The 12571-nt window shown below is 36.4% G+C and overlaps 5 protein-coding genes across 6 annotated transcripts; 2 read left to right on the top strand and 3 right to left on the bottom strand.

Annotated features, from left to right (window-relative positions):
- Nucleotides 1-168: 168 nt before the first annotated feature.
- LOC111592601 (FERM domain-containing protein 5) lies at nt 169-2770 on the top strand. Its single transcript, XM_023304926.2, has 8 exons — nt 169-339; nt 617-721; nt 789-831; nt 892-1065; nt 1128-1507; nt 1563-1651; nt 1801-2018; nt 2086-2770. The coding sequence occupies exons 1-8, from the start codon at nt 250-252 to the stop codon at nt 2736-2738; spliced, it is 1752 nt and encodes a 583-aa protein (XP_023160694.1). The 5' UTR covers nt 169-249; the 3' UTR covers nt 2739-2770.
- A 1035-nt stretch (nt 2771-3805) lies between these two features.
- Nucleotides 3806-6390, top strand: LOC111592614 (protein limb expression 1 homolog). 2 transcript variants are annotated; one of them, XM_023304948.2, is made up of 5 exons: nt 3806-3948; nt 4789-4901; nt 4970-5133; nt 5192-5382; nt 5443-6390. In XM_023304948.2, exons 2-5 carry the CDS (start codon nt 4829-4831, stop codon nt 5819-5821), a joined length of 807 nt encoding a protein of 268 aa, XP_023160716.1. In that variant the 5' UTR covers nt 3806-3948; nt 4789-4828; the 3' UTR covers nt 5822-6390. The 2 variants fall into 2 exon arrangements, with proteins under 2 accessions (XP_023160716.1, XP_023160715.1); XM_023304947.2 differs by having other exon boundaries at nt 3808-3948; nt 4704-4901.
- A 334-nt stretch (nt 6391-6724) lies between these two features.
- LOC111592612 (ionotropic receptor 75a) lies at nt 6725-9116 on the bottom strand. Its single transcript, XM_023304944.2, has 6 exons — nt 8912-9116; nt 8363-8853; nt 7476-8309; nt 7126-7412; nt 6924-7063; nt 6725-6864 (listed from the first exon to the last, which is right to left on the bottom strand). Exons 1-6 carry the CDS (start codon nt 9108-9110, stop codon nt 6794-6796), a joined length of 2022 nt encoding a protein of 673 aa, XP_023160712.2. The 5' UTR covers nt 9111-9116; the 3' UTR covers nt 6725-6793.
- A 258-nt stretch (nt 9117-9374) lies between these two features.
- LOC111592613 (probable trafficking protein particle complex subunit 13 homolog) lies at nt 9375-11068 on the bottom strand. The gene is made up of 5 exons (XM_023304945.2): nt 10945-11068; nt 10501-10888; nt 10133-10445; nt 9946-10074; nt 9375-9884 (listed from the first exon to the last, which is right to left on the bottom strand). Exons 1-5 carry the CDS (start codon nt 10985-10987, stop codon nt 9441-9443), a joined length of 1317 nt encoding a protein of 438 aa, XP_023160713.1. The 5' UTR covers nt 10988-11068; the 3' UTR covers nt 9375-9440.
- Nucleotides 11069-11149: 81 nt separating this feature from the next.
- LOC111592628 (replication factor C subunit 5) lies at nt 11150-12560 on the bottom strand. The gene is made up of 5 exons (XM_023304964.2): nt 12371-12560; nt 11858-12308; nt 11586-11800; nt 11441-11518; nt 11150-11381 (listed from the first exon to the last, which is right to left on the bottom strand). Exons 1-5 carry the CDS (start codon nt 12471-12473, stop codon nt 11230-11232), a joined length of 999 nt encoding a protein of 332 aa, XP_023160732.1. The 5' UTR covers nt 12474-12560; the 3' UTR covers nt 11150-11229.
- Nucleotides 12561-12571: the final 11 nt, after the last annotated feature.

Here is a 12571-nt window from a genome sequence, read left to right as displayed (position 1 = left end):
TGTTTGTTTTCTCAAGTAAAGAAAAACACCCTTAAGAGGAAAAAGCGAAGGGCGATAAAGGACACTGACATTGTCGGCAAACAAAGTTTAAAAAAACGTTAAAAACTAATTAATTTTTGGTACAAAAATTTAAAGACAATGAACAAAAACACGCCTATAAATCTAATATAAAATATATTTTTATATATAACAGTTTTTTAGTGTTTTTTTAAGCATTGGCTAAAGTCGATAATAAAGTGCAAAATAAAAATGTTTAAAAGTAAAAACGAATGTAATATTGTGTACAAGTGCACTGTTCGCTTACTTGATGATTCGGATGTCTTAGAATGTGAATTTCAGGTGAGCTTTAACTGGGAAATATATTTTGTTGGCCTTAAGGGAGAAAGTCAAGGCTTACCGCAACGCTGTTTGGTTGGGTGCGTGTGTGTGTGGCAATGTGTCCGTGTGTGGGTGCGTCTATGTGTACATGTATGCGGGTCGGTAGATATAAGAATAAGGGCGTAACTGCCTTATTATAGCTATAACAAACCCTAAAATCCAGCTTAACAGTTTTTTTATGAATTTAATAAATAGATTTAATTTCGCTTTCTCTCTCTGTTCTTTTTCCCTTTAACAGCCATTCCATAAAGGCATTTATCTAGTCGACCATATATGTAGACAATTAGATATTAAGGAAAAGGACTATTTTGGTTTACGCTATGTAGATACGGGAAAACAAAGGGTAAATATGATCGAATTAAGAAATATCGAAATATATATTTTAATATAATATATATATTTACTTTTAGCACTGGCTCGACCTGGCTAAATCCATATTAAAACAATGCAAAGGTAAATAATTAATTTCAATTTAAGTAATAAAATGCACTCAACCAAAAATCAATTTTTCAGATATAGATCCTGTGTTATTTTCATTACGTGTAAAATTTTATCCAGCGGATCCATTTCGTCTCACTGGCAATGGCCGCATCATGCTCTTCCAGCAGCTGAAGAGAGATCTTCGTCATGGTCGATTATACTGTTCATTGGGTGAAGCAGCTGCCTTGGGTGCTTTGATCGTGCAAGGTAAGACCGTGCCCTAAATAACGTTTAAACAAGCTGATGAATCACATTATTATAATTTCCAGAGGAACTCGGTGACTATGACGACCTAATACACATCGGGGACTATGTGTCTTCGCTGGACTTGGCTCTGCGCCAAACGGAGAATCTGGAAAAAAAGATTATTGAACTGCACAAAAAGCGAAAACCTGGCCAGGATCCCTCCGTGGCCATGGATGAATTTATGGGCATCGCGCGTGGCCTGGAGACATATGGAATTGATCCACATCCTGTAAAGGATCATCGCGGCTCGTTGCTCTACGTGGGCATCAATCATGCGGGCATCAGCACCTATGTAGCAGGCAAGCGATCGCAGCACTTTCGTTGGAATGAAGTACATAAAATTAACTTCGAGGGGAAAATGTTTATTGCACATTTAAGCTTTACGGATGCCAGCCGGGAGCCCGTGAGTAAATCCAGATAATCATTTCAGCTAGATATACTTAAAACGATATTTGTAGAAAAAACACACAATAGGCTTTAAGTGCCCATCTGGACCCGCTTGCCGCTATCTCTGGAGATGCGCCATCGAGCAAATGTTGTTTTTCACGTAAGTAAAACTCACGTTTATTATATCCTTGAAGACGAATATGAGGGAGCTTTCATAACTACATTTTTGTTCATTTCCAATGTCAATGAGATCAATCTCAGGTATAATAATTTTATCGTAATAGAGCCATCGTTTTTTTCTTTTCATAGCTTACCAAATAGCCAGCATGCGGCTGTTGTCTCTGGCGGTGGCTTTTTCTCCTGGGGTACCAAGTTCCGTTATACGGGTCGAACTGAACGTGAGATATTGACTGAAAGCATAAACGCATTACGCGAGCAAAAAATGACCAATTCAAATTCGAGCAAACGCAAGGCAAGCAGTGTTCCAGCCACGCCCTCCAGTCCACAAGGCGACTTAGCACAAATACGTAAGGCGTACAGCATGTGGAGTAACTTTATATCAATAATATATAATTATTGGCTTTAATATTGTAGGCTACAGCAGTTTGCCTCGTTCCACAATGTCCGAGCCATTGGGCTGTTCCATGGCGCCGAGCATTCTCATCTATGGTCAGGAGGCTGGCGTCAACGGCAGTCTGCAAATGCCTATTCTGGAGCCCGTGTGCGAAGAGGCTCGTTTGCGCTCTTCCAACATAGATAGACTCAATCACATGGGTACCGATTTATCCGGCTATGCGTTCCGAGACTCCATGGAACATTCGTCGACGGAGAGCGGACTCACAGCAAGTGGATATGATGTGGCTGGCAAGCCGCGTGGCAATCAAAATGACTCCAAGCAGCATCTATATTATTCATCCAAGCAGTACTATGCGCTGCCCAATCCCGCCTTAAATTCAAGCTCTTCCGCCGGTATTGCCAGTGGGAAACATTCAGGCAAATTTTCGCGCACACACTCCAATTCAAATAATGGTGGCAAAAGCTTACGTAAATTCCATTTATTACATGCCTTTATACCATCCGTCATCTTCGTTGTAATCGCAATGGCTGGCACGGCAGTCTTCATTATGGAATCAGAGCTGGAAATGTTTGAACGCGTACGCAACTCTCCGGAAATGCTTAGTTTGCGCTATCAGTATTATCAGCCCCTAAAAGAGTTTGTTATTGAAAAACTAGGCAAGAAAGTGTAATTTTTTATCGACAAGATTTCATATATGTAAAAATATATGAGTTATAGTCATCTAAAGTTTTTTAAAAATGTTACAATTGGAATATATCTGGCAAATAAATGGCAAAAGTTTTTGATTCCAATCTCCATAGCAAAATCAATATATTTAAAAGACTATATCTATATCTTTCCAAGACCGACTCTCATTTGACCGAGAGAAAGCCATTAAAAATTTCACATGAGCTTTACAGCACTAGTGGCCAACTGCTGTTTAACAGACTTCTGTTAATAACGGTCGCACACTTTTGGTATGCAATGAAACATCTTATGTTATTTAAACGTAATTATGTTATAAATACTATTGTATTTATTCTGCCACTCATTTGTATTTGCATATTTCGGTTGAACAAAAATCTCGAAATAATTTAAATAAATGTCTGCAAATTAAAATTTTTAATCATTTTATTGAATTTAATTTATTTATATAGTTAACAATTTAAGTTACATTATAAAAAGTATACAAATAATATTCGCTATAGCTGTCGCTATATCGGATATATATTAAGTCTAATCCTGTGAAGATATTCCATTTCGGACTCGTGAGTGTCTGGAAAATCGATCCCATCTGTACAGAAAATAAATATATTCTTAGGAAGTACTTAGACGATTCTGTCGTTGTATGGTTATGGATATTGTATAGACAAAAAAAATCTATTCGAAAGAATTTTTTTTAATTTGATGGTACATAACTGGAAAACAAACAAAATCGAATTCGAATCATCATTTGAGCTTATTTTTTCGACCCAATTTCTGGTAAAAAGTTATCAATAAATAAAATGATTAAAAATACATGTAAACATGGGTCTATTTTGAATACCTAAACTGTTTTCGTAAAGCGGAAAACAAAATAGGTATTTATTATTTTGACAAAAATCTACTCTTCGTGGTCCTATTAAGCTATTCAAGCTTATCGATAGCTATCGGTAACATTTAACGCGATCAATTTTAGCGAAGACGACAACTTATTTACGACGGTCACACAATTATGTTGCCAACCACATAAGGAGCCCCTTTTTTGTTGTAGTATGATGATAAAATCTGACAAGCAAATCATTAAATTTTTGCCTTATCCAACACTTGCGTCAAAGCTTATGTACGATCACATAGTGAAAAATTGCGAACCGATATAATTGAACAGTGCGCATACGCGTAGTCGGCAATGAAAATTACAGGTTTGTTTTATTGTACTCAACAAGTTGAATACTTGTCAGAGCATATTTATATAAATGCATATAAGTATATGCATACGAGTGTAGCTAGTTTTTAGCAATTGTAAGCTGACGTAGAAGTGTGAACGCCATTTTATAATCTTTAGATAAAAAATACTTATTGTCACAACTGAAACATCATAGAAAGAAAATAATAAATTATAGTGCCAAGTATTTGTAGGGTACCACCGTAAAAAATATATTTACAGTTGACAAAATTTGGCTCGACCATTTGTAAGTATGCATGTATGTACGTATGTATATGTGTGTATGCGTGTCGTTTGTCCACAATCATTTAACGGCTTACATATGTATGTATGCGTATATACATATATTAATTATGGGTTTCAAGTGTGTATACTCCTTGTACCACTTGTAAAATATGCACATACAACTCGCAGACCTACATACATTCATGTATGTACGTCTGCAAGCATATGCATGTGCATGTGTGTGTTTATGTTTGAGTGCGCTGTGTCTGTGTCTGTGAGTCTGTGAGGCGATTTCTAAAAGAGCATAAAACAGATGACTTAAGAAGCAAACTGGAAATGTCGATGATGAAATATCATCGACTTAATGTACTTTTACAAATGCGCATTGTGTTGAATACATGTACACAGTACATAAAGCAAAAGGAAAATCTAGAACTTTCCAAACTGTATCAAATATTAATTGGTTATAAGACTATTAATTTTAATACTTTTGCAATTTACTTTCAGTTAAAGATTTAAGAATAGCTCTTCATATTTAGGATTTGGAATCCAAGTGTGATGATTTAAGTTTCAATTAATATAAAATCTATAGCTCCATTCTTGTACAATAATCAACAAGTGGCAAGCGTATAATGGTCTATCCGGAAGAACCTTTCTGGGCTTTGCCAATGGTATCCGGATTATACGAAGATCGAGATTATAGGGGTAAATCCAACTATTTTGATGAATATGATTTAATCTTATATTTTATATATATTGTTATTTACTCATAGTTAATGTTGTGGAAGCTTTGCAAGAGTTTTGGCAAATGAAACAGACACGGGGAGTCGAGCTTAAAAATGGAGCTCTTGTGATCTATGAATCGATTCCATCGAACAGCCAGCCTTATGTGTGCTTCGTAACATTACCTGGTGGCAGTTGTTTTGGTAGCTTTCAGGTAGATATTTTTCAACAGTCTTAATAGAGTACACACTACTAACCTTTAAACCTTTCAGAATTGTCCAACTAAAGCGGAAGCTAGACGAAGTTCAGCTAAAATAGCGCTCATGAATTCGGTATTTAACGAGCATCCGTCTCGTCGCATAAGCGATGAATTTATAGAAAAAGCAGTTCAGGATGCACGCGCATCCTTCAAGGGAACACCGCAAAATAATGAACTCCCAGAATCGGGCATCGGTGCATTTAGGTATGTAAAACATATTACATTTATACATGTATATATTGTTTCAATACTTAATGCATTTAGATTCATGCTCGAGGCAAATAAGGGGCGTACGATGCTGGAATTTCAAGAGCTGATGACCGTGTTTCAACTACTACATTGGAATGGTTCATTGAAGGCAATGCGGGAGCGACAGTGCTCTAGACAGGAGGTGGTTGCACATTACTCCAATCGTAGTTTGGATGATGAAATGCGTGCCCAGATGGCGCTTGACTGGATAGCACGTGAGCAGGAGAATCCTGGAGTGCTGCGAAGAGAATTAGTCTTGGCCGAACGTGAGCTCGAGACGGCACGTATGGCAGGCCGCGAGCTACGCTTTCCCAAGGAGAAAAAAGACATATTAATGATAGCACACAATCAATTAGGTGGCAGTAATTTGGGTGCGGCATCAATTGAAAATTGAACAGTGATCGACGGTAGAAGTTAATAATAAAGGGGATAACACACTTAGTATATTTGAAGGACTCCCTTTCTTAGTCTTGGCACCATTAAAGCATCATATATATATGTATATATATATATATATATATATCCAGAAAGTAATCGACGAAATAATCCGCATTACACAAACAACAGTTTATTTCATTGGCAAAAAAACATGATCTCGAGTTCTGTTAAATCCGTTAAAGCTCATTTTAAAATAAAAATCAGGAAGACGTGAGAACAATTAATATTTGCTGACAGATAGAAAAGATAAAGGAAAACTCGTTAAAAAAAAACACTGACAAGTGCAAAATACTTTCGGAATGAAAAATTGTGATTTTAAATACTGAATTTACGGAATTATTTTGAGACTAAACTTAAATAGAATAGTTAAATTTATTGTGTGTATATGCATATGTATTTATATATCGAAACACTGTCTCAGCGCCAAGCGCAACTCATCCGAGGCAAATGACCATTTAGATAAATTTTTAAAGAACTTCATCAATTACTAATAATAAATTCTTTACATTTGGCAAATCAGTTATTTTATTTTTGAAACCTTTTAACAAAATTATGTTCCATTAGTGCATAATAGAATTGTATTGATACATAATATACATATGTCGATTGCCTAATCACGAAATAAAACCAATATATTAAAAATATCTATCTGACTTTTTATATTCCTGCTCGCAAAATAAAGCCAATTGATTTAAGTATTAAAATTACTAAAACAACATTAACAAATATTACTAATATACTATCAACCTATACTTTTTCAAAAGTGGCACAAAAATTCAACCTGATTTTAGGTTGAAGACATACAAAATTCTTCAACTCAAAAGCAATTTTCCAAATGATTGAAAAATAAAACTGAATTAATAATTATGTATTAATTTTCCTCTTGCAATAATCAAGCTCAACATTTAACAAAATAACATTTGTAATCCTACCTTCGGAATTTCCATTTGACCGATGCTATTTCCAGACATAAAGCAAAGAAAGCGAGTAAGACACCACCTTAAAATGTGCCCATACGTTAATTATTAACAACAACAAAAGTAGGCTATATATATTACTTAGCAGTGTAAGAAATGCTGACGAAACACCAGATATAGTCACTGGATAGACAGTGTATAGGGACTGACATTCCGGTTTCTTCATTTGCCGTTGTCGTAGAAGCCTTTCAACTAAACCAACTTCACGCGCTTTACACATACTGAAATTTCATACAATATCTTTATAAATAAAAGTAGTATTACTTGTATATAACGTACTCACGCTGTTCTAAAGAGTTCGGTATATTGACTATTCTTATTGACAATCCAATTCAAAATTTCCACTTCCATAAGGCCAGAAACTTCGCGTAGATCACAAATTTCATTAGCGTCGAACAATTCGGCTATTATAGGATATGCGTCAACGACTTCGCAGTGAAATGCGAATCCGCCGCTCTTGAGATATGGAACAGCATCCTCTATGTGACCATAAACACCCATTTCATTGGGACCCCTAGATGCAGATAGTTTTTTACTTATCAAACGTGTCACAATCGGATTGGCACTTTCCTATTAAAAAATAAACATTTAAGATTTTAGATCACAAATAAACTATTTAAACACACTACTTACTTTAAATAATACTTTATAATATCCTATATCTTCAAAAGATACTTTAAGTGGGCTAGATGTTATTTCAGCTACGGTAGCTGGTCCTAAATCCGAAGAGCTAAGCAATCCACCAACGACAGATGACGTATAATAGTTATACATAACTACCGAGAATAGGAAAACTGTAACGACAATGGAGCGCGACGACATGTCACTGGGAATTGGTTCCATTCCCTGTTGGCAGACAGCACCAAAAGTGTGTAGAATACGTTCTGTCCAGTTGCCTTGACACTTTGTAGTTGATTTTTCAGCCGTCAAATTTATGTTGTTGGTCTTCTTAATATTCAAAATTCGCTCTTCTATGCATTGTTTTGCTTGAGAAAGCCATCTTTTACCAAGATAATCAAGCAGTAACCAAATGCTGTTAATTCCAAACAAAGTAGCTAAGATGAAGAGCCAGACCTGCCTGCTAAAGGGCGCTAGAAAGTTTCCACTTTTGCCATGCGTATCCAAATCGGGCGTAAATCGAAACAGAAAAGCTGTCTCAAACTTCCAACTCTGGTGTATTGTGTCGAACTCGGCAAAGCGATTTATACGATTAAATGCACCAGATGCTGCAATATCTGCTTCATTGCGCATTATAATGCCCAACAAACCTAGTCGGAAAGTTGTGTTGCCCAATCTGCCTGCCCAACCTCTCGAATTGCGAAAGTTGACGGTGAAGTTAAAGAGATCTCTGAGCAAGCTCAACAGCTCATAGTGATATTTGATAAACGCTGCCACACCTGAATCCTTTGTAGGCCTCGATAATATTGCTTCGATTTGTTGATTCGTGAAAATGTCCTCCTGATCGATCTACAATATCAAAACTATAATTTGCACCTTATCTAAAATAAAATTTTACTCACAACACTTGCGCCACGTAGAGTTAAGCCATTGAATTGATTGCGATATTTGATGCCCTGCAGCTCGTATATGTCCTTAAATATAACCAATTTATGTGGCTCAGTTGATACTCTTGCTATCAAATGCAACTCCAGTGGTGATTTCAGTTGACGACCTTTAGAATGTACATCCCAAAGACAATAATCGTCTTTTGTTTTATTGACGTAGGTAAGTTGTGCATTTGGACCAACATAATCCAACTCGATCGGCAGCAAATCATTGATATTCATATCCACGCCCCACAGTAGCCACTGATATGTTTTATTGAAATATCTATTCGCAGAAGCCTCTTTTAGCAGCTTCGAAGCCCCTTCACAGGTTGTGTCCACAATAACAGAAGTTCGCGCATAGTTGTTTCTCGTTAAAACTGATCGCAGATCATATGAACTATTTATGTGGACCGGTTGAACAAATTGATTGGCTGCCATGAGTTGTACAACGTTCAAATACATATCTAAAATAAAACTAGGTATGCGCTAAATGTGAAGAAAGCATAAAAATGGCTCACATACCTTGCTCAGAACAGGCAAACATTATGCTTTGCTCTGTCTTAATAAGGCGCGTTGTGTAGTCTATTAAAAGTGAACTTTCCATAGAGGAAACTTTTCCAAAAAATATGCTTACCAAGGTAAGCACAACTACTGAGTCGCTTGAATGCATCTCAAATATCTTTCTGTGATGTTTAAGTAAATCGACTTTCTTATATAGCATAGTGAGAGGCCCTGGTTGATTGACATTTTAAATTACTGCAATCACTTCTAAATGCAAATTGAAAAATTAACACAATAGTGCGCAAGGAGTCAATGAATTGTTAAATATATATGAGTGCTTGCCTTGATTAGAAATAGTCGCCTAGACGATACTCTTCGTAACAAAAGGCTGAAATAAATGTTGACTGATACGAAATCTAGTTTATAAATATATTATTGTCTTAGTCATAGGTCAGAAATTAGTTGCTTAACTTATATCCTTAATTTATACCAACGGTAACATGAAATATTTATAAATTGTGAAACTTTATATTTAATACATCGTACTAAACTAAACTACCTGTAACTGAATTTGCTTTTGTATTAGCGAATCAATAGGATTTTCATAACGAATAAGCTTATTAAGCAAAAAGGTACCATCCTGATGGTAATCGGCATCTACCACAAACACCTCCACAACTTTTGTCATTATAAATTGCTCGTTTTTCAGTGTATCGACTATAAGTAATGGGGATACTTTAATCAGACCCAATTTAGATGGACAAATTGTAAGTGGAAATTCAGCTATCTGGCCTGGCTGCAATATATCTAATTCAAAGTCAGCTGAGCCCGTATACGGGCAACCGGGAAAAACTTTTGTATCCAGTTTAACATGTAGTTTCATGGGGTGCTCCGCTGTATTGGTTACGCGGCACTGGAATGTGAATATGGTTCCTATTTTGACAATATTTTCAGCATCAATAACTTCCAAGCGCAGATCTTTGTATTCAAAAGGCTAAAAGAAAAATTTAATTATTTAAATGCCATTGAAAGGAGCATAATTTTCAAATAAATACCAATCGTTGCAATTGACTTGTTTGCAATCTGCCTTTTTCGCCAAAATTCGATCTCCAGACGATATCCAGTTTACCTACATTGTTTGCTTCACGTAGAGTTTTAATGTCCTTTGCAATATCAGCTTTTGGCTGGAATATAAGAAAAGCTTTTTTTTTCAGATTTCGGAAAAGTTGTCTTCTATCCTACCTTTATGCAATATAGAAACTGACAGCTGTTATTTGGCTGAAGCATATTTTTGGAGGTAAAAACCGACTCTCCGTTCGGTAAAGTATTCAGAGAAGTGACTGTATATTGTTCCGAGCTATCCAATTCAACTTTTTCCAAACAAAATGGGCCGGTAGTCACATTTTGTATTTGAGCTTCAAGATATATTTCGTCCATTTCTGCATTATAGAACTTTGTTTTAACATCAAGTGGTTTGAGCACTTGGAACTTAAAGAATTTTCTCAGCGATTGAGCAAAGCCCGCGGGACTAGTATAATTTACTTCACAGACTAATCTAAAAGTAAAGTTTTAATAGTTATTCTGAAAATTATGTAAATTACATCACTCACATGTGAGTTCCAATTTCCTTTACTTCATATCGAATAACATCATCAAGTGTTTCGTCCGCTGTTAATACTACTGAAGATTTCTTATTTTCATGCATTAGCAAATTAATTTGCGATGAGTTAGACTGCAAATCTACTTTAACAGAGACACCTTCAACGGGATGAGTCGTACAATTATGTACACAAATGTAGCTCGAAAATGTTTCGCCCAGGTAAATATTTCCAAATGATTGAGGCAAAAGCATTGTTTGCCCTGCTCCGAGTGCTTCAGCAGACGTTCGAGCAATGCCATCGAACTCCACTAGTCGATTAAAACTCTGGGGCAAATCCTTTGGTTCGCAAGTAACTATTGGTCCCAGCCCAACAAGTGTAGGACGGGTCAGTCGCATAACTATAAAACGCATAGTTCTTGTATACTATTTTAAAACATACACAATGTATATTTACCCTTTAAGGCCAACAAATGAGCATCCGCGTCGACAGCATTCATTTCTTACAATTGCTTTTGTAAATTCACCTAAAATGAAACACCAAAATATACAATAATTCTGCAATCGATTGGTACTTATTAGTGATGGCATCGGACAGCTGATATCGTTGGTATCGAAAGCATCGATTTATAATATTAACACAAATATTCAAAGATTTGCTTTATTTTCAAAAATGCATTCGTATTTAATTAATGGTTGCTTAATTTTAATTATTCTCTTATAAACGATTCAATTAGAAACTCTAACTTTCTAGCGACACCATGTCACGACTTATAAAGAACGCAGATACCAGCGCTGCAGTTTGGGCAGTTTCCGAACAGCCTTTGGATAATCTTTCCTCAACTTGTGCCATCTTAATTATTAATTTATTCATCACCGACATGGGCAATTCCACTGTAGGATATAGTAGGACGTTAGTTATAAGTATAGAAACAATTGTATAGCATCCTTACGTCTCATAATAAACAAATGCAGTTCTGTAACAATATCTTCTAAAGCAAGTCCGCGCTTACTCTTTGCTTCTTCAATTGCTGTTATAAGGATTGTAAGATTGTAAAAGTTTAGCAAACGAAGTTTTTTTATAAATTGCGTACTTACTATCGAATGCCGCGTCGAATGTTGCTGCTGAAAGCAATGTTTGCAGAACATGTTCAATTTCACTTCTTAGCGGATATCCCACACATGTATAAACATTATCCTCGTTGACTACGTCAAAGGCCATCGAAGTGCTCTGCAGCACATTTAAAACCTTTCGCATATCACCTTTAGCGAGGGTCAACAATGCCTTTTTGCCATCATCGGTAATGTTGACACTAAAAAATCAAGCTGCTTAGACAATGGAAATACTTTAGTCCACATTGAACACATACTTCTCCTCATCCACAACTTTATTGAGCCGCGGCATCATCTGTTCTGGTGAAAGTGGGGCAAAGCGAAAACGTGTGCAACGCGATTGAAGAGCAGGTATAATTTTGCTTAGATAATTGCAAATAATGCAGAAGCGCACATTTTCGGTGTACTTTTCAATAATTCGACGCAAGGCGTTCTGTGCATCATTCGTCATAGCATCCGCCTCGTCCAGTATGATCAGTTTAAAAGTGCCACAGAAAATGGTGCGGGTTGAGGCAAAGTTGAGAATCTGACCACGAACGATTCCAATGCCACGATCATCAGACGCATTCAGTTCCAGTACCATGGACTTAAAATGTGACGGTGAATATAGCTGACGGGCACAGGCCAAAATTGTGCTCGTTTTACCTGTGCCTGGTGGGCCATAGAACAGCAAGTGCGGCAGTTGCTTCTGATTAATGAAGCGATTGACTAAATAAAATACAAATATTAGCTGCCCACTTGAATCTGTCTGTGTCAAAACGCGTTCTTACTTGTAGATATTATTTCCTCGTGTGATATTAAGTCATCTAAACAGTTGGGCCGATATTTTTCCACCCATGGCATACGCACAACCGTACCATTGTTTTCCGACATACTTATAGTCAATTTTAATTAATAATCAAGCGAAATGTTCACGTATTCGCGCCGTTTTCTAGACAACCAAGTCATCGAAAATTATATCGATATATCGA

Source organism: Drosophila hydei, unplaced genomic scaffold, assembly GCF_003285905.1.
Source record: "Drosophila hydei strain 15085-1641.00,03,60 unplaced genomic scaffold, DhydRS2 tig00000149-arrow-pilon, whole genome shotgun sequence".
Lineage (NCBI taxonomy): Eukaryota > Metazoa > Arthropoda > Insecta > Diptera > Drosophilidae > Drosophila > Drosophila hydei.
The sequence above is the reverse complement of the archived record's forward strand: the minus strand, read 5'-3'. Positions and strand labels throughout refer to the sequence as shown.